This window comes from Phyllostomus hastatus, unplaced genomic scaffold, assembly GCF_019186645.2.
Source record: "Phyllostomus hastatus isolate PE091 unplaced genomic scaffold, TTU_PhHast_1.1 phas_scaffold_501, whole genome shotgun sequence".
NCBI classification, from domain to species: domain Eukaryota; kingdom Metazoa; phylum Chordata; class Mammalia; order Chiroptera; family Phyllostomidae; genus Phyllostomus; species Phyllostomus hastatus.
In genome coordinates, this window is record NW_025334033.1 from 15931640 (window position 1) to 15953922 (window position 22283).

Sequence of the window (22283 nt, forward strand, 5' to 3'; positions counted from 1 at the left end):
CATCCTGCCTTTGCAGCAAGGAAGCTCTATGGCTCAGGCCTGTCTCCCATGACACTTCTCATTACTGTTCTTCCCCCACCAAACCCTGTCTTCCTAATGTGCCTTCAGCATTTCCAGCACTTGCATGTCTGTTGCATTTGATCACTATCCAGGGGTCTCATAGTTTGTCTTATCTGTTTAACTGAGTTGCACGTTCCTCCAAGCAGGGGTTTCTATTCATGTGTCTTCCCTGTCTCTTTGAGCATGGTCTGGGACACATGGCAGGTGCTCAGTACAAACTAATGGCTGACTGTCCCTAGATGACTATCTTACTTGTGCTTTTGGCATCACTCTTAGTAAAACACGAGGTAATAATCAGGAGGCTACCGGCTCTTGAGTGCAGAATTTAAAATCAAGTCAGTGGCATGTCCTCCATCTACTGTTGATGTGCTGCTTTCAGCTTTTATGGGGAAAATGGTGCCAGCCACAGACTCTTTCTCATTCTTTCCCACCAAAGACACAATGAAATAATCAACTGTTTGTGTCCTAGTTTAGATGCATTGACTAGAGAGGGGTTCTGATCATAAGCTAGTGAGGAGGCACTTTTTATTACAAAGATTGTCTATAAAGAAAAAAATATTTTAACTGGTTATGATTATCTATTTTTTGTTCCTCCCCTTTTATTCAAAACACATTTTGTTTGTTTTAGAAATCTCTTTTCTCCTACATCTGTGAAGCAAAATACAGTATAAACAATTCTGTCATCTGTGATAATGGGTATTAGGTACATTTTAGACACTGGAGTTTACTGTCTTCAAAACTTCTTTTAGCAAACTATTCCCATTTTTTTTTTTTTGGTGAAGGTGCTAGCAAGCATAACTTGCCAAAATAGTAAGTCTTCTTCATGTGCCCTATTGCATTTGTCTCAGAGCTGTTTATTTAGACAAGATTTGGCACAGTTTTGCTATAAAGTCAAGGAACTGAATCATTCATTCAGTAAATATTTATTGAGTCCCGCCTGTGTGCTAAAGATATAACAGTGAAGAAATTAGACAAGGTCCTTGATCTTCCAAAGCTTACCTTCCAGTGGTGAGAGACAATGACTAGCCTATGGCCAAATGAACCCAAGAGAAAACTGGACAGTGATACGTGTAGGGAGAATAAAATAGGATGAGAAGACTGTGTAAGTGAGGGAGTTATTTGAGACTGGAGTTGAGGGAAGGTCTCCTTGAAGCTGTGACATCTCAGATTTGAATGACAAGCAGGGGCCAGCCATATCAGGAGAGGGGTGGCGGGGGGATCATTCCAGGACTGCAAACCAGCGGCTGTCATGGGCCCACCGAAGGAGCCCGAGGGCTGTATGGAGGCACAGCAAGGAAGTCACAGGGGGGAAAGTTCAGGGCTAGCAAATAGCATCATTATTACACAAGTGAATTTATTCAACAGCTTTTACAGTTTAAATGTATATGGCCATGATCATTTAGATCTCAGAATCTGTATCATGATTTCAGGGTTAGAATCAGTAGTTACCTAAGATTCACATTGGAGACTCAATGCTCTCAAGTCTATGTGATATGTCCTGCTTTGAAGCCTCAGATGTCCCATGGATAGGATGGGGCATTGGTAGTATTTTAGGAAAATGGCACCTGGTGTTCTTACAGTGTATTCTTACATTGAATTTGCCTTGGAAGAAATCACATATGAATGAAGATAGTAAAAAACAACTTCCTTCATTTTTTAATATAATAATTGATCTCAAGGATTGTAAGTGTTTATATATAGATGGAGCATATGTTTTAAAGTTAATGCGCCATGGAAGAAGGCTGTTAGGGACAGTTTCAGATTTTCTTGGGTTTTTGGTATCTGCATGACAGAGACCTGATGAGTTGCCAGCACATCACAAGCCAGACCCTGGATCCAGAAAACATTTGTTATGTGCAGCCAACACAGCACTACTTTCCTCCCAAAGGGTGGTCTCCGAATCTGTTGTAGCCCTTAGCAAGATTTTTATATCACAATTGAAAACAGATGCCCTTCCTGCCCTTCCCCTTGCTGTCTGAGCTACTACCGTTCAGGGGCGTGAGCCATGGCGATCTCTCACGCACCTTTAGAACGCCCAGCAAGGGTCCTCGTTAGACCTTCTGGTTCACAAATCTTGCTGTGAAACCCGCTGCAATCGACAACAGCCACAGAAGGTGCCAGATTTGTGAGGCTCTGATAATCTGCTTGGTGCATTCTGAATGTTTCTTGTCACATATCAAGACTCCTAAGGTTTAATGTAAAAAAAATCTGGACATTTTCTACTTTAGAATATTTAATCCTAAGGGAAAATATTTAATCCTAAAGGGCTATGTAATCCTAAAGGAAAACCAAAGCAAAGCATACTCTCCCTAATGGGCTATGTTGATTTTTATTATAGGATATGGCCCTAAAATGTTTTTAAAGTATAAGTATATGACCATGAAAAATCTAGGGAATCAAAACTCTTGATTAAAAGAGACTTACTAGACATGAGGGAATATAATGTGTAGACTTTGCTTGGATCGCGGTGTAAATCAACTGACATTTAAATGGCAACTGGGAAATTTAAATATGGACTGATTACAAGACGATATTAAGGAATGATTTGTAGTTTTGTTAGATGTGATAATGATAGAAGGCTACATAAGAAAATATCCTTATTTTATAGACATGCACACTCATCTATATAGGGAAGAAATGTCATATCTATAATTTATTTTAAAACACTTCAGCAAAATATCAATTGAAGCAAACATGGCAAAATAATTGTTCAGTTTAGGTCATAGTCTCTTGGGGTTTACTGTAATGTTTTCCCTACCATCCTGTATATTTGAAAATTTTTATAATTCAAAGTTTTAAATAAAATCTTTGCAAGTCAGACCATGATACAGTGACTCGTCAGCTAAATAGCACCCTTTTAGGGTCATAGAGGATGTTGCTTTATTGTACCTTTTGTGCTGAGGTTGTAATGTGGCATTGGGCCTGGAAACAAGACCATTTGTTCATTAATGGGACATTACAATAAAACCGAATCATTAATCTTCGCTTACCCCCACCCCCACCCCCACCCCCACCCCCACGCTCCGCTGTGTGGCTTGGCCTGCAGTTAGGGGAGGTGAAATAGTTCAAAAGTGAAAGTGAAACATGTGGAATCCAAAGCTAGTGTTTTCTTCATTCTGGAATGTCGAGCTCTTTTTAATTACAGTTGACTCACAATATTATATTAGTTTCAGGTGTAGGACTTTGTGAGATTTGACATTTACTTATTTTACAAAGTGATCACCATGAAAAGTCCAGTATTTATCTGTCACCATACAGAGTTACTGTGATATTATTGACTGTATTCCCTACAGTGTACTTTATGCCCCCATGACTTATTTATGAGTGTATACCTCTTAATGCCCGTCATCTTTTTATGCATCCCTCCACCCCCCGCCCAACCCCCTGGCAACTATCAGTTTTTCTGTGTCTATGAGTTTGTTTGTTAGTTTGTTTGTTTAGGTTTTTAGATTCCACATATCAGTGAAATGATACAGTACTTGTCTTTCTATGACTTATTTCACTTAGCATTATACCCTCTAGGTCTATCCATTTTGTTGCAAATGGCAAGATTTCATTCTTTTTTATGGCTGAGTAATGTTCTGGCGCACACCCACCAGTTTCTTCTGTATCCGTTCATCTGGTGATGAACACTCAGGCTGCTTCCACGTGATGGCCATTGTAAACACTGCTGCAGTGAACACAGCCAGTATTTTAAACCTCAATTAAAAGAACAATCTTTGTTTAAACTTTTAATATTACTTTGTATTGGTTTCAGGTGCACAGCATATTGGTTAGACAATCACATACCATATTTTTTCAGATCATAAGACGCACCTAGGTTTTAGAGTAGGAAAATAGGAAAAAAAAATTGAAGCAAAAAACGTGGTAAAATAACATAAATAACATAATATTTCACCAATGTAAATGTAAACAGAACTCAACAGCAGCATTAAAAACCATTATTCCTCCCAAATTTGGGGTGGTGGTGCATCTTATAGTCCGAAAAATACAGTACTTTACAAAGCGATTCCCCATGGTATTTCCAGGAGCCAGCTGGCACCATACATGGTTATCACAATGCTATTGACTATTTTCCCTCTGCTGTACTTTACATCCCTGGGGCTATTTTGTAACTACCAATATGTACTTCTCAGTCCATCCACCTCTTTCACCCAGGCCCCCAGCCCCTCCCCTCTGGCAACCACCAGTCCACTCTCTCTGTGTCTGTGAGTCTGTTTTAATTTTATTTGAAAAGAACAAATCTTATAATCACCAAAATTATTTTTCTTCCTTTTAAAAAGTATATCTTACAACTTGGGTTATATTAACATATATAAAATTATTGGTGCTGTCTTAGGCACCTACATGCCAATCAATGTCTCCTCTTTTTCTTTCTCCGTTTGGAGATTTTGAGGAATTATTGCTAAGTATACCTGTGCTTTTTCATGAGATAATGATATAGGCCAGTATTGGGTATTGGTAAGACTTTTTTACCTTGGGATATTTTGATACCCAGATCTTAAATATTCCCATTTCCATTGAACTTATTGATAGAGATAAACCCACACTGCCGTGTGGGCTGATTCACATGACCTGTCTACTGAGGACAGAACATGTTGTTGTGTTTTTATTCTCAACTGCATTTAACTTGTAAGTTTTCTTCCTTTTTTTAAGCAACTTTTTTTTAGATTTTTATTTATTTATTTTTAGACAGAGGAGAAAGGAGGGAACGAAATATCCATGTGTGGTTGCCTCTCATGTGCCCCCGCACTGGGGACCTGGCCTGAAACCCAGGTATGTGCCCTGACTGGGAATGGAACCAGTGACTTTGGTTTGCAGGCCGGTGCTCAGTCCACTGAGCCACACCAGCCAGGGCATAAGTTCCCTTTTTTTTTGTTATTTTTTCCTCCATATGTGGTGTCAGCAGTTGCAGATTCAATACCAAAGGGCATCTTGCTGTCCCCTTTTCGTAGCACTAGTAAGATGTTGATTACTGACACTCATTTTTAAAGAAACGATGACTATATGGAACTGTCTTAATTTTAAACTGTGGTTAAAAATCAAGTCCTAATCATATCCTCATCAACAGTAGACACCCATTGGAGCCCTACTGTGGAAGGTGCTGTGGGGCGAAAGGTTGTAGTGGTGGAATGCATGGTCCCAGAAGCCCAAGTTTCTGTCTTCAGCACTTGATGAACTTGGCAGAAATAGGAGAAACAATTACTGCGGGGAGTATATGATAAGCACCCAAATGAGTACCATGGCCTGCAACTGATTGTTACCATTTGGGTCCATCATTGCTTCATGGGACAAATAAAATTTAAAGTGAACCTTCAGAAAGAGGTAAAATTTTGACAGGGAGAGAAAGGACCGGAAACTATTTTTTCTGTGGACTAATGAGTGTACCCAGAAGCAAGGAGTATTTGGGTAACTATGTGTAGGTGAGTTTGGTGGAAGGGAAGACTTCCTGTTGGGACTGAGCATGAGTGCAGGAATTTGAATTAAGGTACAGCTGGGGAAGCAGTAAAGGTTTGTGGCAGGGACACAAGTAAGGATGTGTGTTAGGAGCTCAATCTGACAGTGTTGACCTCAAGGGAGGTTGCAAGGAGAAGAAATTGACAGGAATATCAATTGGGAAATCACTGCAAAATAGTTTAAGTGGGAAAGTGAATAAAGGTGTAAATTTGGCCCTGGCTGGTGTGGCTCAGTGGATTGAATGTTGACCTGCGAACCAAAGGGTCAGCAGTTCAATTCCCAGTCAGGGCACATGCCTGGGCTGTGGTCAGGTCCCCAGTAGGGGGCGTGCGAGAGGCAAGCAACTGATGTTTCCCTCTCTTTCTCTGTCCCTTCCCCTCCCTCTAAAAATAAATAAATAAATACAATCTTATTTAAAAAGTGTAAATTTGGGTAATGACAGTGGGAATAGAAGGGAAGGATGACTAGAAAACACACTGTAAAAAAACAATTAGATCTGGTGACAGAATTTATATCCTCTTTGAACGAGAATTAGAAAATTCACACAAATTTGTGTTATTTCATTGATACAAACTGTCAATTGTAAGTTTAATATATCTAATGTGACTCAATTGAGAAACTTTGAAAGAAAACTTAATTCTTTATTAATTTATAGGAAAGTTAACCCCACACTTACAATTACTGAACTTTTACACAGATCCTAAGAATGGCTATTTACTTCCTCTAGCCTTTGCTGCCTTTTTATCCATCGCCAAGAGTTAAGAAGATAGTGCTGTGGAGGGGAAAAATGTGGCCTGGGACTTTTAATAGAGTCTTTTGGTTTGTAAGTGGATGTAAAAGTGCCTCTGAGAAAGCAGGAATAGTCTAGGGGAGAGGAACCTGGAGTCAGAGGCTGGAGGAGAGAGTCGAGTAAAAAGGCTGCCTTGAAAGGCCGCCCCTCAGAGGGGGCGCAGAGCTTTCTTTAGGTGGCTCTTGCTGATCTGCTTCCTTTGTCCAGTCTAGATGGCGAGGGAACCCGCTGATGTACTTCATTCAGGTCAACCCCCTGGGGCAGATATCGGGATGGGATGGGCAGGGAGTAGAACTGGAGTTGCAAACAGAAGGTAACAGTCACAGTTAGCACCCTCGTTACAAGACATAACACTGTGGGGGAAAGCTTGGAGGAAGTTCCTCATAGAATCATACAGTGTTAGAGCTGGACTTAAACAGAGACAAATTTAGACCATAAAAAATTCTTTCAGTAAAAGAGAGACCCACTGAAAGTCTTAGGTATTAATAATGAAGACAGAGTTGGAAGTCCTTATTAACTATTTTTCTTTGCACTAGACTGTCCAGTCACTATTTCTAATCTTGTTCCCCATCCCTGTTCTTCCTAAGTGCTCCTCTTCAAACTGTACCAGCGGGCAAAGCATGTGTTCAGCGAGGCATCGCGAGTGCTGCAGTTTAAGAAGATCTGTGAAGAAGCACCCGACAACACAGTGGAGCTGCTGGGGGAGCTCATGAACCAGAGCCATGTGAGCTGCCGGGACCTGTATGAGTGCAGCTGCCCGGAGCTGGACCAGCTCGTAGACATCTGTCGGTGAGGCCGAGATAGCAGCATGGTGGGGCTGGGGGATGCTGCTGATGAAATTATTCAAATTAATGAAAAAAATGTGACATTTTTATAGCCTTCTAGGAGAGAAGATCCTTGCCCACTCCCTACAGGAGGTGTTGTCTGTGATATAGAGCTGAACTTGTTCCTTCCTAAATGTCTGTGTGAGGCTCCAGGTGTGGAGTCAGTTCTTCACAACATCATGAGATTTTTCCATTTTTGGATGATTAGGCAGTCTGGGGAGTGTTTCTCAGACACAGACCCTGTTTTCACTTTCTCCTGACGTTGTAACCAACGCTGTCCACCACGCTGCGGCTCTGCCAGCATCTCCTGTTTGGTGTTGTAAGTTTAGTTGTTTTATTCACAAGAAAGGAGAAGACGGAAAGGGAGCCTCAAACTTGAAGGAGTGTAGTGGCGGTAGGGGAGGTGGCTGGAGGAATGAATTCAGAGAGCCAGCATTTCTTGCCTTCCCAGTTTGTTCGGCAACTTGGGGAAATAAGGGCTGAAGAAAGCCCAGTTTATAAAAGGTTTGCTGGGACAGAAATGTAGAGAGGGGAACTTTCCCAAAGCCTGAGAATGATTCCCTTGTGACTGCTAGTGAGTGGGCATATGAGAGCAGTGTGGTCCCTGTACCCAGGAGGGACCTCAGTGACTTTGGGAGAATTGGAAGGGAAATTGGGCAAACTCTCAAATGGCTAGATGTTATTTCCACTGTGAGAAGATTATACATCCATGAATATGAGAAGAATTGTCTGTAATTAGTAATGAAAATATAATTTACCACTTGGCGCCTATGGCTTGCCTTACTCATTGCCACACTTCCAGCCTGAGCGGTTTAAACCAAGTAGCTCCAATCATCACAAATGGCGTGTAGAACCCAATTTGTCAAGAGACTTGAATACAGCATTGGTACAATGGCTCTGTTGTCGTCAGTGTTTGCTCACTAATTGCCAAAAAGCCTTCCAGAATTGTTTCATTGTAAGTGTTCTTTTTAGAAAATATCAAGGGCCTGGTAAATGGAGGGAAACAAATATTGTTCAGTTCCAGACATAAGAGGAAGTGAAATGATTTATGCAAAATCAGGAAGGAGTGTCTTTGCCTGGAAGGTAGCAAGGGAGTTTGAGTCCCACCTGAAAAGCAGTGGAAGGACATTCACTAGCTTCCTGCAATTTGCTAATGACCTTTTTCTTCCTGGGGTGGTGCACCAGCTACGACTTTCATAGGGAAAGAGGGAAATGACAATTAATAAGAAGTGAAGTGTTAGTGATAAGTGTTATAAAAAAAAATAGAAAAAGAAGGGATACAGAGTACCAGGATTGAGTGGGAAATCTTTATACATAGTGGCTGAAGGAGGCCTCTCTGACGAGATGGTATTTGAACAGAGACCTGCAGGAAGTGAAGCAATAGCACAGCATGGAGATAGGTCCTGAAGGGGGTATGTGGCTGTCACATGTGAGGAACAGCAAGAAGGCCAGTGTGGCTGGAGGGCAGTACGGGCAGGAGAGGGTGGTAGGTGATGAAGTAAGAGGGTGGTAGGAGCTGCACCACAGGGGCCTGGGCCCGGGGGGCCACCGGCTTCGAGTGGGAGGGATGGGAACGAAGTGCTCACTGGTCCTGCACAGAAGGCCCCGAAGGAAGACTCAGGGCACTCGCCGTGTGGGTGCGGGAGAGCAGTCAAGATGACTGCTGGGTTTTTGGCCTGAGAAAATTTTCTTGTTTCTGTAAAAGCCACATTTTTGGAAGTCAGACTTCATGTTTCTGGGTCAGAATTATCTTTGAGGTCCATCAGATGTGAGAGCAGGAGATGGAGGAGGCACGAAGAGGTTAAATGTTCTGAACAAGTTAACACAGTCAGTCAGCAGAAGAGGGGAGCTGAAGTGGGTTCGGGAGCATTGCCAAAGGTAATCTTGACGTTTCCCTCCCTGGTCCACTGTGGCACTTTAAAATTCCTTTAGTTTTCCTGAAGGCCTGCTTGGAAACTATTTGCATGAAAAGACAACTAATTGATAAAGTGAACAGATTCCTATGCCTACAATACTCAGGGCACTACTACAAGCTAAAATCTTAAAGTGATATGGCCAGGCTGCATGTCAGGAAAGGTGTCTCTAGGTAGTTAACCTATAGGAACTTACAGAAGCTATCTTTTGACTCAGGGGAGAGCAGAAGAAAAGGTAGAGACCGGCAGGACGTGCTGTTTTTCTGCGGAGGTTTCCACTGCTCTCCCAGAGAAAATCAGCGGAGGATCCAAAGAAACGGTGGGGAGGGAAAAGGAAACTGCACTCCTGCAGTGAGGCTGTTCATTTATTTTTTAATTAAATTAATGTTGGAGAAACCTCAATTATGTGAAACAAAGTACGGTAATAAAGGAAAAAGATGAAGCTTGCCCAGTTATAACTCTTTTTAATGAAGATGTACCTTTTAAGAAATGGCTAAATTTTAAAGTAAGATTTACTGAAGAACACAAAAGAGTTTTGAAACCAAGTCAATTGCATGTGAGACAGCTCATTTGTTATTGATTTCCCTGGTTGTACTTAAGAAAAAGTAGTTAAGGCTTGTAGTTCAGCTTTGACACTTGTTGAAATGAGAGAGGACTCAGTGATGCATGATTGCCCAAGCTGTTAATAGACCAACAAAGGTTAGTTACCAAAGTAAATTTCCTGTCTTCCTCAGAACTCTTTCCACAGCCTTATCCCATGGCCGTGCTGCTCCACCTCTCATGCTCATTCTCCTGACCAGATCTGAATGGGGAGGAACACAGTGCACACCCACATCACCACGCTCGATCCCCATTATTGTAGGTGGTAGTCTGCACACGCTGCTAAGGAACGGGAAGAGCCATTCCAGCTGTCCTTGGAGCTCACTTCTATTTGGGCTGTGTCTTCCACTTACTGTCCCTCCACCTGCCAAATATATACATACATATGGTCTGTCCAGAAGGTGTCCAGCCATGTAATATTAAAAATGGAGACATTTGCAAGATACAAGACACATTGTACATAGGACAATGACAACTCAAAGTAGACACCTTGGGACCTCACACAGTTCTCCCAGTCTCCATCAGCTGCCCCATTGTACTTTCCTGAATCTCTTCAACAGTCTGAAACCTCTTCCCTTTCAAAGGTGATTTTAGTTTTGGAAAAAGCCAGACGTTGCAGAGTGCCAAATCTGGGCTGTAGGGGGACTGAGTCACCTGGGTCTTTCGATGTTTTGCCAAAAAACTCTGTATGAGACATGATGAATGAGCAGGTATGTTGTCATGATGAAGCTGCCAATCACCAGTTGCCCATAGCTGTGGCCTTCTGAATCATCTGAATAGTTTCTGCTGAGGAATGTTCAAGCTTAACACAAAATTTGACACAGTCTCATTGTTCTACTCAGTCATTTTGAATGTGATGGCCACATAGTACACATACTCACTCAAAGGTGTCCACCACCCCCACTGACCAGTACAGTGAAGTCATCATTGTTCACACATGTACATTCCAGTCCACTCTCCTTGGCTGCCAGGTTACATTGATGTCATGCAAACCGTTCTTGTTATATTAACAATGGCTTGACTTTTTCTGGACAGACCCATGTAGGACATGCTAGAACCACACCAACTGGTCTTCAATGCTCTTTAGTGGCTTAGGTTTCTAAAACAGACTTGTAGTCATATTTTCTTATACTTTTTCATTTGAACAGTATTGGAACTCTGTAGTTCCTTGAATCTAAGGCAGTCTGAAAGTGTTTCTAACCTGGCTGTAAAAATAATTAGAAATTGTTCTGGAAGGTCTATTTTCTGAGATTCTAGTCAGAATATTTCAGGCTTCAGAGCAGAAACTAGAACTCTGTCCAGGTAAAGAATATCTCATTGGCTATGGCTGGTGTGGCTCAGTGGATTGAGTGCTGGCCTGTAAACCAAAGGGTCACTGGTTCAAATCCCAGTCAGGGCACATGCCTGGGTTGCAGGCCAGGTCCTCTGTAGGGGGTGCGCAAGAGGCAACCACACACTGATGTTTCTCTCCCTCTCTTTCTCCCTCCCTTCCCTTCTCTCTAAAAATAAATAAATAAAATCTAAAAATAATATCTTACTGACTGCTTATATTTATATTATATTATATTGCTATGTATATGCTGTTTCACAGATACAGTATTTTGCCGTGTATAACATGTACTGTTTTTGCCAAAGGTTTTTTCTTTTTTGTTTCTTGTTTTAAGTATATTTTATTGATTATACTATTACAGTTGTCCCATTTTTTTCTCCCCTTTATCCTCCTCTACCCTGAACCCACCCTTCATCCAGCATTCCTCCCTGAGTTCATGTCCATGGGTCATATCTACAAGATTTTTGGCTTCTCCTTTTCCTATGCTAGTCTTAACCTCCACCTATTTTGTACCTATCACTTATGCTTTTTATTCTGTACCTTTTCTCCAGTTCTCCCCAAATCCCTGCCAATAACCCTCCATGTGATCTCTATTTCTGTGATTCTGTTCCTGTTCTAGTTGTTTGCTTAGTTTGTTTTTGTTTTTGTTTTTTAAATTCAGTAGTTGATAGTTGTGAGTTTATTTTCGTTTTACTGTTCATATTTTTTATCTTCTTTTTCTTAGATAGTTCCTTTAACATTTCATATAATAAGGGCTTGATGATGATGAACTCCTTTAACTTGACCTTATCTGGGAAACACTTTATCTGTCCTTCCATTTTAAATGATAGCTTTCTGGATAGGGTAATCTTGGATGTAGGTCCTTGCCTTTCATGACATGGAATACTTCTTTCTGGCCCCTTCTTGCCTGTAAGTTTTCTTTTGGGAAATCAGCTGATAGTCTAATGGGAACTCCTTTGTAGGTAACTCTCTCCTTTTCTCTTATTGCTTTTAAGATTCTCTCCTTATCTTTACTCTTGGGTAATGCAATTATGATGTGCCTTGGTGTGTGCCTCTTTGGGTTCCATTTCTTTGGGATCCTATGAATTTCCTGGACTTGTATGTCTATTTCCTTCACCAGATTGGGGAAGTTTTCCTTCATTATTTTTGCAAATGAGTTTTCAATTTCTTGCACTTATTCTTCTCATTTTGGCACCCCTATAATTTGGATGTTGGAATGTTTAAAGTTGTCCCAGAGGTTCCTAAGCCTCTCCTCATTTTTTTGAATTCTTATTTCTTCATTCTATTCTGGTTGTTTATTTCTTCCTTCTGTTCCAAATTGTTGGTTTCAGTCCTGGTTTCATTCCCTTCACTGTTAGTTCCCTGTTTATTTTTCTTTATTTCACTTTGTACAGTCTTCACTTCTTCATTTATTTTGCTGCTGCACTCAACCATTTCTGTGAGCATACTGATGACCAGTGTTTTGGACTCTGCATCTAATAGGTTGGCTATATCCTCATTGCTTAGTTCTTTTTCTATTGTTTTGATCTGTTCTTTCATTTGGGTCATATTTCCTTATCTTGGCATACCTGTTATATTGTAAGGGGCAGAGCCTTAGGTATTCACCAGGGTGGGGCAACCCACTTTGCTGTGTTGTGGTGCTGTATGTGGGGGAGGGGTCAGAGAGGGCACAATGCTACTTGCTTGGCTTTTGCCCTACTTTCAGTCACTTCCCCTGTTACCCACAAGTGAATTGGGCCCTTCTGGTGCTGATTCCTGTGTGGGTGGGTTTGTATATCTTCTAGGATCCTAGGGGCCACTCCAATGGACTCTCCTGTGGGACTGGATTTCTCCTGCTGCCACAACCCCTACAGTTTTTTCAACCAGAAGTTTTAAGGTTTTATTTCCCTGTGCTGGAACCGTGGGTTGTGTGGTCTGTCCCATGCCCCAGTTGTTCCTCCCAGTTTTTCCGCACGAGAATGTGGGAGTGCCCTGTCTGTTAGTGGCAGCCTTGCTGTGTATCCTCTCTGCCTGGCTACCTGTCTCCTCCCCCTTAACGGTCTGGATGAATGTTTCTTTAACTTGTTGGTTGTCCAACTTACATACAGTTCGATTTTCTGGCAGTGCTGGTTGTTTTTTGTTTTTAAATTTGTTGTTGTCCTTCTTTTGGTTGTGCAAGGAGGCAAAGTCTATCTACCTACACCACCATCTTGTCCAGAACTTCCTTTTTTCCCCAAATTTTTGAAGGTAGAATAAGGATACACATTATACATGGTAGTACCAATTCTGTATCTATTAATATTTTTAATTTTTAATATATGCTTATGTGGTAAAAGTGTAACTCTAGAAACCATAATGATATCTGTATGGAAAATAATACCTGGGAACATGATAATTAGTTTTATTTCTAAATATAAATAAAAAATTGAATTAAAAAATTAAAATGAAAGTTTTTTTTCCCTGAAAGTTTGAGCCAAATGTGGGTGTACATTATACATGGCAAAATACAGTAAGTGACTTGGTTTCAAAATTGTTTTATTTTATTCAGTAAATTCTACTTTAAAATTTACATTTTGTTCTTTTCAAAGATATTTTATAATTGGGCAAGTATCACCTTTTCACTTTATTCTGATACTTCATTTCACATAATTGAGGTTTTCTTAAAAAGCCTGGGTATGTATTTTGATATTTTAAAACAAATATCACAATCCAGCAGCCATTTTTTAGAGCCTATCAAATGCCTGGAATTATGCCGGGTTGAGATTAGAGAAATAGATATAAGCTGTCCCTAGAGTTAAGATTACCTGAAATAACTTAATAGCTATGTGTATAATATAAAAATATTTACTTTTATTGAAGTGAAATTGAATTGAAATACATGCAAGGCAAATTTCCTTGCTTTCCATCTTTGCAGTGTGCAGCAAGGTCGGGTCTTATTGGGTCTCCCTCTCCCATCCCACCATTGCCCTGTGCGTAGTACCTCACTTAATCAATGTTTTATGGTCAGGTCTGTTCGTTTAAAAGTGGGAAGCTTTATAGGCTCTATCAGGTGCCTGTAAAGTTACAAGAATGTACTTTTCAGTGATGAAAGGGTCAAAGGGAACATTATGTAGAATCTCTACCTGTCATCTGCCCTAGCCTTTGTTTTGTAGATCACGCTTTTCAAGGCAGAGGCTGTTTTTACCAGCTCTTCCACACTATTCTCTATCAAGTCACCACAACCATGTAAGTGCCATTTAGAAGAGTTTAGGGTTTTGGCTTTCATAACTCTTGTATTGCCTCTCTGATGATCGCCTCTCAGGACCTGTATTTTTAATTTCTTACTGTTCTCCCAGGGGAAAAAATGCAAACGTGAAAAGTTTACTGAACACCCTTGGCTTACTTGCTTTCTTTTCTTAACTTAAAGTTTATATTGGTCTCCTAACTTTTGGATCTCAGAATTTCTGTGGCATATGCCAAAGGGCATATTTAGCCCCGGTGGGGAACACTTCAGGCAGGACCAGTGAGTGTGGCTAGCTGGGCAGAATGCTGACCAGCTGCGGGGACAGACCCTGATTTGTGATCACAAGTGCCTTAGTCTCAGGGCGGAGGCTATTTATAACAGCACTTATCGTTCTCTGTTTGTGAAATTTGAGCCTTGATGGTTTTAGATCATGCGGTTGAAGCAATTTAGTCCATTTTCATCTACAGCAGGCAGGGTGCTGACAGAGCAGCTCGGGAGACTCAGAAGTGAGTGCCTTCACGTAGAAGTCTTCTAACTTCTGCTCTCTGGAAACTGGTGGGATAGCAGGAAGACAGTCCCTCTTGGCACAGTTTCTTGGGGTTTGCAGCAAGTTAGAGCAAACAACACTCAGTTTGCTTTAGGTTCGGTTTTGAAACCATAGCTTTCAAAAACTGTTCAAATGAGAAAATGTAAGACAATATGCCTAGAAGTCCACTGAAGACCATAAAAGACCTGGTTGACTTGGGTCCAGCAAAATGGCATAGTGGGAGTCTTAGAAAACCAAGGAAGAGAGGGCACAGTGTTCTTCTCCAGATGCTGCTGCGGTCTTCCAGAGATGCTTCACTGGCACCTCCGCTCTTCTCAGCATTCTCCACAGGGAGAGAGTTTGATGTGACTGACAAGTTGTTTTTTTTTTTTTTAAATTCTTAATCACCAGATTGCAAACTGGCCCTTTGCCAGCCTAAGAACTCAGAATAATCTGAGAATCCCAGGGGCAGAGAAACTTTTCAGGAGTCTGGGCTCACTTCAGCTATTGGGCCATAAGCTGAGTGAGTGGTTGAGGGACGGGAGGAGATGAGTTATTTTTATTGATTTGCTTGCACTTTTGTTTTCTTCCTTAAGACATCTATTTTCATTTGAAAATAATATTTTAATAAAAAAACAGATGATGAAAAAATCAATTGACAAAATCATTAAGGGGAAATGAATTACTGGTATGTAATAATTCTGATGTTCTAGATAGGGGTAATATTCTACTGATATTTTCCAGGAAGTAAATTAGCTCATTTAGATGAAAAAAAAAAAGGGTCAAAATTATGCTAAATTACATATGGAGTTTTTAATCTGCTGTGCATTTGGAGTAAATTTTATCAGGAAGAATTGGAAGTACATGTTAACTTTTATTATCAGATATATTGCATCCTGTAAAGATGAGTGATCCTTGAACTTTGTGTAGGGCCTTTCACTGGTATAAATCTTAGGTTTGAAACTGTCTGACGTCCATGACCTCTTGCTTTGTGCTGTTCCATACAGTAGTTTCCGTTCCAATCATGCATTTCATCTGAGGGTAAATTCTGAGTCCCAGTGTCAGACCAGCTCCAGACAAAGTAGGGAAGATTCCATAAAATCACCACTTGAAAGCTCTAGGGCAACTACTTACTATTTAGAGCCAAAACTGGGGGTGGTTGAAGAAACTATTACATTTTAAATCACCTTTTATAAAACTATAAATTTTCTAATTTACTAACATGCTCTCCAACACTGGAGAAAACCCCATAAAACAAAACACTCACACATATTCTCTCATTAGGACATTGGTGGACTGTTTGTCCTACAAGCATCGGCCAAATCACTCTCATTTTTATCCACAGGGTCTAATTTTTCTTTTCTCATTGTTTTAGGACATTTGGGGCTCAAGGGTCACGACTCACTGGAGCAGGATGGGGAGGCTGCACAGTCTCACTGGTGCCTACTGACAAGCTGCCCAGCTTCCTAGCAAACGTGCACGAAGCTTATTACCAGAGGAGCGACCGAAGCCTAGCGCCGGGGAATCAGGAGTTGTTTGCTACCAAACCTGGAGGCGGGGCTTTGGTTTTCCTTGAGGCCTAAACAATGTAAAAAATCTTCGAGAAACTATTTAGGGCATTTAGGAACTGGCAGGACTTCTTATGCCGCAGTAAATTAATCCTTTCTGTTTTGTATTATGATGAACGGTTGCTATTATCAAGATGTGTTTCCAAAGAAATGGTTGAAAGCTCTCTATGTTTCATAATGATTATTTTTCCATCTTAAAATATGTTTTCTATCAATAAGAGCCAAAATTATGGTTGGACAGATCCCTTAAGGATGACTTATTGGGATTTATTCACTTCAAGATTTTTTTAAAGATGAACTGTAAAAGAAAATCCTGACCTCATGGATTGGACTTGAATTAAACACACTGTTACAATTAAACTGATACAATGGAATTGTATACAATATTCTTTAAATAGTTTATTTCTGATTTCTCTTTAGTGTTCTTCCTCATAGGTGGTCTTCTGTTGTTGATGCTGATGATGGTGATGCCAGAAAGTCTCTCTCAACTTGAACTTCATAACGCTATTAAAATAATACACTTTAGGGATTCACAAATTGTCCCAGACATCTTATACTTGAATGTGAGATTCTCCCAATTACCTGGATGAGAATTGCTTAATTTTTTTCAAAAGTGGATTTAGAAAGAGAATCCCAATCATTTAATTTTTTTAACCATGTGATATATGAACAATCATTTTCAATTCTTTGGGCCTTGAGTTCTATTACTTAACAGAGAAACTTTATCTCTCTTCACACTGAAATAGAGAATTATCTGGATGATAATTGAGATTGTTTGATTTGTTCATGGAGTTCACTTTTCCCCACTCTATCCTACGTTTTCTCAAATGCCTCCCTAATCCAAGGGAGTGCTCACTATTCTGGTCAACACCACCTTGCATCCCTTCACTGTGTCTAGCAAGGCTTATTCGCGTATGTGGACCAGTGTAGGGCCGGTGTGCAGGGGTGTGGGCGAGAGCAGGAAGAGGCTTAGAGCTGATTCTGGGATTGGTTAGGGGTGTTGGTGGCTATGTGTATGTGTTTACTAAAAGTGGGAAGAAATGCTTGGCCATGTGGTAATGGTAAATGAATGACTTTCTCTCATGGATAGAAGACAGGAGGGCCATCTCAATTCTATGGAGATTTAGACCAGAAAGCATCTTGGATAATTGAGACAATTATCAGATAACTGTAAAAGGATAATTGAGACAACCATGGTCTTATGGCATGAATTATCCAGAATATTGTGACAGTCTTCTTTTATTTTGTGATTGTTTTTGCTCACTAATGTGCAACTCAGAGGTTGGATGTCATCATCTGGTACCTCAGTTTCATAGAGGCTGATGTAGAGTTGGTTGTAATGGTTCTCAAAGGGCAACAGTCATTAGAGAGTACTGGGAAATCCGCTATTCTACTCCAAAGTGAACTTTGGTGTGTTTCCTTCTTAGCAGAAAGGTAAACACTTGAGGAAGCTTAAATCAAATTTCTTGAAAGAATTTTGAGTTTTTAAAACTCAGTAATCCAAAATCTGAATTGATTTAAAATGATAACCCTTTATTATTTATACCTTCCATTTTCCACAAAAGATGGATCTGTGGTTCCCTCTGTGGTTGTTATGCAATTCTTTAAGGATACCTGGATTACAGTTAATATCTCCAGCAGTAGTAGTTAAGAGATACCAACAAAAATGGGAGAAATAATTAATTAATATCTGTGGAAGTCAAGAATCATCCTATTTGTTTACTATTAAGAACCCAGATGTTTTACTCCTATCATACCTTTGTGGCTCATATAGCAGTTTGATTATATTATTTGATGCCTAGTTTTGACATTACTCAATAGCCAATGAGGATTGCTCTAGATTTTTAAGTGGAAGCCTAGCACACTGAAAATAAAAGGCTCTCTCCTACTCCTGACATCAGATTGTCTAAGCTTCAGATTTATTGCATGAGGGGGGACCTCCCACAAACGAATTTATTTATAAAAAATTTTGTATTTGTTCTTACATGTTTAAACTTCTGTCATGTTCAAAGTACTGCTAATTTGATGCAATACACCTATTGAAATGTTTCTTCCACTGCTCAAAACAGTTTTTGAGCTTGTCAATTTTGATGTCTTTTAGTACTTCTGCCATTTTTTGTTTCACCTCTTCCACATCAGCAAAATGTTTCCCTTTGAAGACATTTTTCATCCAGGAAAACAACAAAAGAAGTCACTCAGGGCAGGATAGGGTGAATAGGGAGGATGGGGCATAGGCATCAGGCTGTTTTTGGTCAAAAACTGCTGAACACTCAGTGCAGTATGGGCAGGTGCGCTTGTAAATCACCCATCATGAAATGGGCAAACATGTTGCAGGATTCTACAAAAAAAAATTCATTGAAGCTGAATGCAGCCTCTCACAACAACGCCAGCCGGTACACTGATACAGATGGGTTGCTAGAACACTCACCTAGCAGGGAAAGTCTGTACTACAAGAGGCTTGCCCTTCAGAAGGTAATTCTGTTTTGGGGGGGTCCCCCTCATACACTAATTTCTACATATTCTTGCCTGTTGGAAGAGAAGAAGGCCCTCAGCTTGAACAGGACTGCCCATAAGCTGAAGTGGAGAGAACACGGAGCACTGGAAAGATGGAGCAGTCTCTCTCCTCTTCTTTCTTTCTCACTCTCGAGCCCTGTTCAGAACCTTATCATTTCTGACTTATAATTCTGTTAATTGAGGGCAGGGATCATTCATCTGACACAGTGGTTGGAATCCAATATATTTTTGTGGAATTGTCAATGGAAAATATAAATATGAGTTTGAACACCACTAATTTTCTGTTAATTTAGAAGTCTGATTGCATTTGCAGGTTTTGAGTTGTATAAACTGTCCTTGGTCAGAAGCAAGGGATGGGGACAGTGGCATGAGGTTGCCATGAATACGTGAAACAGATTATGTTACATGTGAATATGGATGATTAAATAGTAAGAATCTATTCCATCCTGCCACTATAACTTGGATGTGAAACCCTATAATGTTTACTAAATATTGTCCAGTATATATAAGAGAATCTAGGGGGAAAATTCTCTTTAAAATTATTTTTAAAAAACAAAAACTGGGACTTCTGGCCAAGATAGAGATGTAGATAGATACACTGTGCCTCCTTGCACAATTGAAAGAAGGACAACAACAAAAATTTAAAAACAAAAACCAACCAGAGCTTACAGAAAATTGAACTGTATGGAATTCTGACAACCAAAGAGTTAAAGAAACATTCATCCAGACTGGTAGGACAGGCAGAATCGGGCAGTCAGGTGTAGAGGATGCCTGTGGCAAGGTGGTGGCTGGTGGACTGGGTGTTCCCACATTTGCGAGCAGATAAACCAGGAATAACAAATGGGGATCAAGACAGACCGCACAACCCAGGGTTCCAATGTGAGGAAATAAAGCCTCAAACCTCTGACTGAAATAATCTGTGGGGGTTGCGGTGGTGGGAGAAACTCCCAGCCTCACAGGAGAGTTCCTTGGAGAAACCCACAGGGTCCTAGAATGTACACAAGCCCACCCACTTGGGAATCAGCACCAGAAGGGCCCAATTTGCTTGTGGGTAGTCGGGGAAGTGACTGACAGCCTGTGAAAGTTGAGCAAGCAGCATTGTTCCCTCTCTGACCCCTCCCTTGTATACAGTGTCACAATGCAGTGACATGGTTTGCCCTGCCTTGGTGAACACCTAAGGCTGTAGCCTTACTACGTAACAGGTGTGCCAAGACCCCCCCCCCCCAAAAGGCCCAAATGAAAGAACAAATCAAAGCTCCACAAAAAAAAAAAACACAACTAAGCAATGAAGAGATAGCCAAACTGTCAGATGCAGAGTTTAAAACACTGGTAATCAGGATGCCCACAGAAGTGGTTGAGTATGGTTGCAAAATAGAGGAAAAAGTAAAGGCTATGAAAAGTGAAATAAAGGACAATGTACAGGGAACCAATAATAATGGGAAGGAAAATGGGAATCAAATCAACAGTTTGGAGCAGGAGGAAAAAATAAGAATTCAAAAAAAATGATGAGAGGCTTAGGAACCTCTGGGATGACTTTAAACATTCTAACATCCGAATCATAGGGGTGTCAGAAGGAGAAAAAGAAGAGCATGAAATTGTAAACTTATTTGAAAACATAATGGAGAACTTCCCCAAACTGGCCAGGAAGTCCAGGAAGCTCAGAGAGTCCCAAAGAGGTTGGACACAAGGAAGCACACACCAAGGCATATCATAATTACATTACCCAAGATTAAAGAGAAGGAGAGAATCTTAAGAGCAGCAAGAGAAAGGGAGACAGTTGCCTACAAAGGAGTTCCCATCAGACTGTCAGCTGATTTCTCAAAAGAGACCTTACAAGCAAGAAGGGGCTGGAAAGAAGTATTCCAAGTCATGAAAGGCAAGGGCATACATCCAAGATTACTCTATCCAGAAATGCTTTCATTTAGAATGGAAAGGCAGATAAAGTGTTTCCCAGATAAGGTCAAGTTAAAGGAGTTCATCATCATGAAGCCCTTATTATATGAAATGTTAAAGGGACTTATCTAAAAAAAAGAAGAATATAAAAAATATGAACAGAAAAATGACAACAAACTCAAAAGTATCAACAAGCGAACCTAAAAAACAAAAACAAAAAGCAAATAACTAGAACAGGAACAGAATCACAGAAATGGAGATCACATGGAGGGTTATCAGCAGAGAGGGGAAGTGGGGAGAATGGGGGAAAAGGTACAGGGGATAAGAAGCATAATTGGTAGGTAAAATATAGACAGGGGAGGTTAAGAATAGTATAGGAAAGGGAAAAGCTGAAGAACTTATATGTACAACCCGTGGACATGAACTAAGGGAGGGGAATGCTGGTGGGAAAGAGGGGGTAGAGGGGAGAAAAAATAGGACACTTGTAATAGCACAATCAATAAAATATACTTAAAAATAAAAATAAACCCCAAACTTACCAGTTTATGTAGAAACTTGTGAAACTCAGCTTCAACTTCATAAGGCTTCTTGGTAGCCTTTGCTTGGAGTCTAATCATGGAATAAAGAAAATCATTAATCAAATTAGTTTTTATACTAACACCAACTAAGAGCCAACATTTACAAAGAATTTAATATCCTGTCCACTTGCCAGCACTTTACAAATATTAATTCAATTACACTTACAATGATCTTTTTTTTTAATATTTTACTTATTTTTAGAGAGAGGGGAAGGGAAAGAGAAAGGGAGAGAAACATCAATGTGTGGTTGCCTCTCACACGCCCCCCACTGGGGGCCTGGTCTACAACCCAGGCATGTGCCCTGACTGGGAATTGAACCAGCATCTTTAGTTCACAAGCCCATGCTTAATCCACTCAGCTACATCAGCCAGGGCACACTTACAACAGTCTTTTGAAGTAGATACTGCTATTATCCTGTGTTATAAATGAGGAAACAGGCTCCAATAGGTTAAGTGACCTGCTCGCAGCCACACAGATAACAAGTAACAGGATTTAAACCCAAGCAGTGTGACTCGAGCCCTCAGTTCCAACCAGGGTGGGACACTGTCCCAGCTCTAAGTATCCTCTTCAGAGAGGTGGCTCACACAGTGCTCCCTTAACTGATCCCATGCAGCTGGTTCCATTCCAGCACAGACTGAGAAGTGTCGGTGGGGAGAGAGGAGTCACAAGGCCGAGCGAGAGACAGATCTGGGGGACAAGGGGAGACAGAGATGGGAAAGGCTAAGGGGCGAGGACGCTGACTGGCCTAAGCTCACTGAGAGTGGGAATCCAGGGGCCTCTCATGACGTCTGCCCCCAAGTACTCATTCAAGAAATTTATGCAGGAGATGAGTAGTTGAATTCAGGAGGCAACAGGAGCCTTCCGGAGGGATCTTCGAATGCGGAAAGCGGCAGAGGTAGCCCAATCAAGGAAGAATAGGAAAGGGAGAAACATCAGCAAGGGAAACACTGACGAGAGAAAGAAAACTGAAAAAAGGGTACAACGCCATTAATTTTACTGGCAATTTTCAAGTGAAACATTTAAAAAT

At 40.7% G+C, this 22283-nt stretch overlaps 2 protein-coding genes across 2 annotated transcripts in view; one reads left to right on the forward strand and one right to left on the reverse strand.

Moving 5' to 3' along the window:
• Positions 1 to 16649, forward strand: part of GALK2 (galactokinase 2) — a 120228-nt gene extending 103579 nt beyond the window's left edge. Inside the window, exons 9-10 of the mRNA XM_045822329.1 lie at positions 6895 to 7096; positions 16078 to 16649. Of these exons, the coding sequence (XP_045678285.1) occupies positions 6895 to 7096; positions 16078 to 16285 (410 nt within the window). The 3' untranslated portion in view covers positions 16286 to 16649. The remainder of the gene's footprint in view (positions 1 to 6894; positions 7097 to 16077) is intronic.
• Positions 16650 to 16670: 21 nt separating this feature from the next.
• FAM227B (family with sequence similarity 227 member B) overlaps positions 16671 to 22283 on the reverse strand; it is a 189486-nt gene continuing 183873 nt past the window's right edge. Inside the window, exons 14-15 of the mRNA XM_045822330.1 lie at positions 21217 to 21286; positions 16671 to 16774 (exon numbers count right to left, since the gene is read on the reverse strand). Coding sequence (XP_045678286.1) covers positions 16700 to 16774; positions 21217 to 21286 — 145 coding nt within the window. The 3' untranslated portion in view covers positions 16671 to 16699. The remainder of the gene's footprint in view (positions 16775 to 21216; positions 21287 to 22283) is intronic.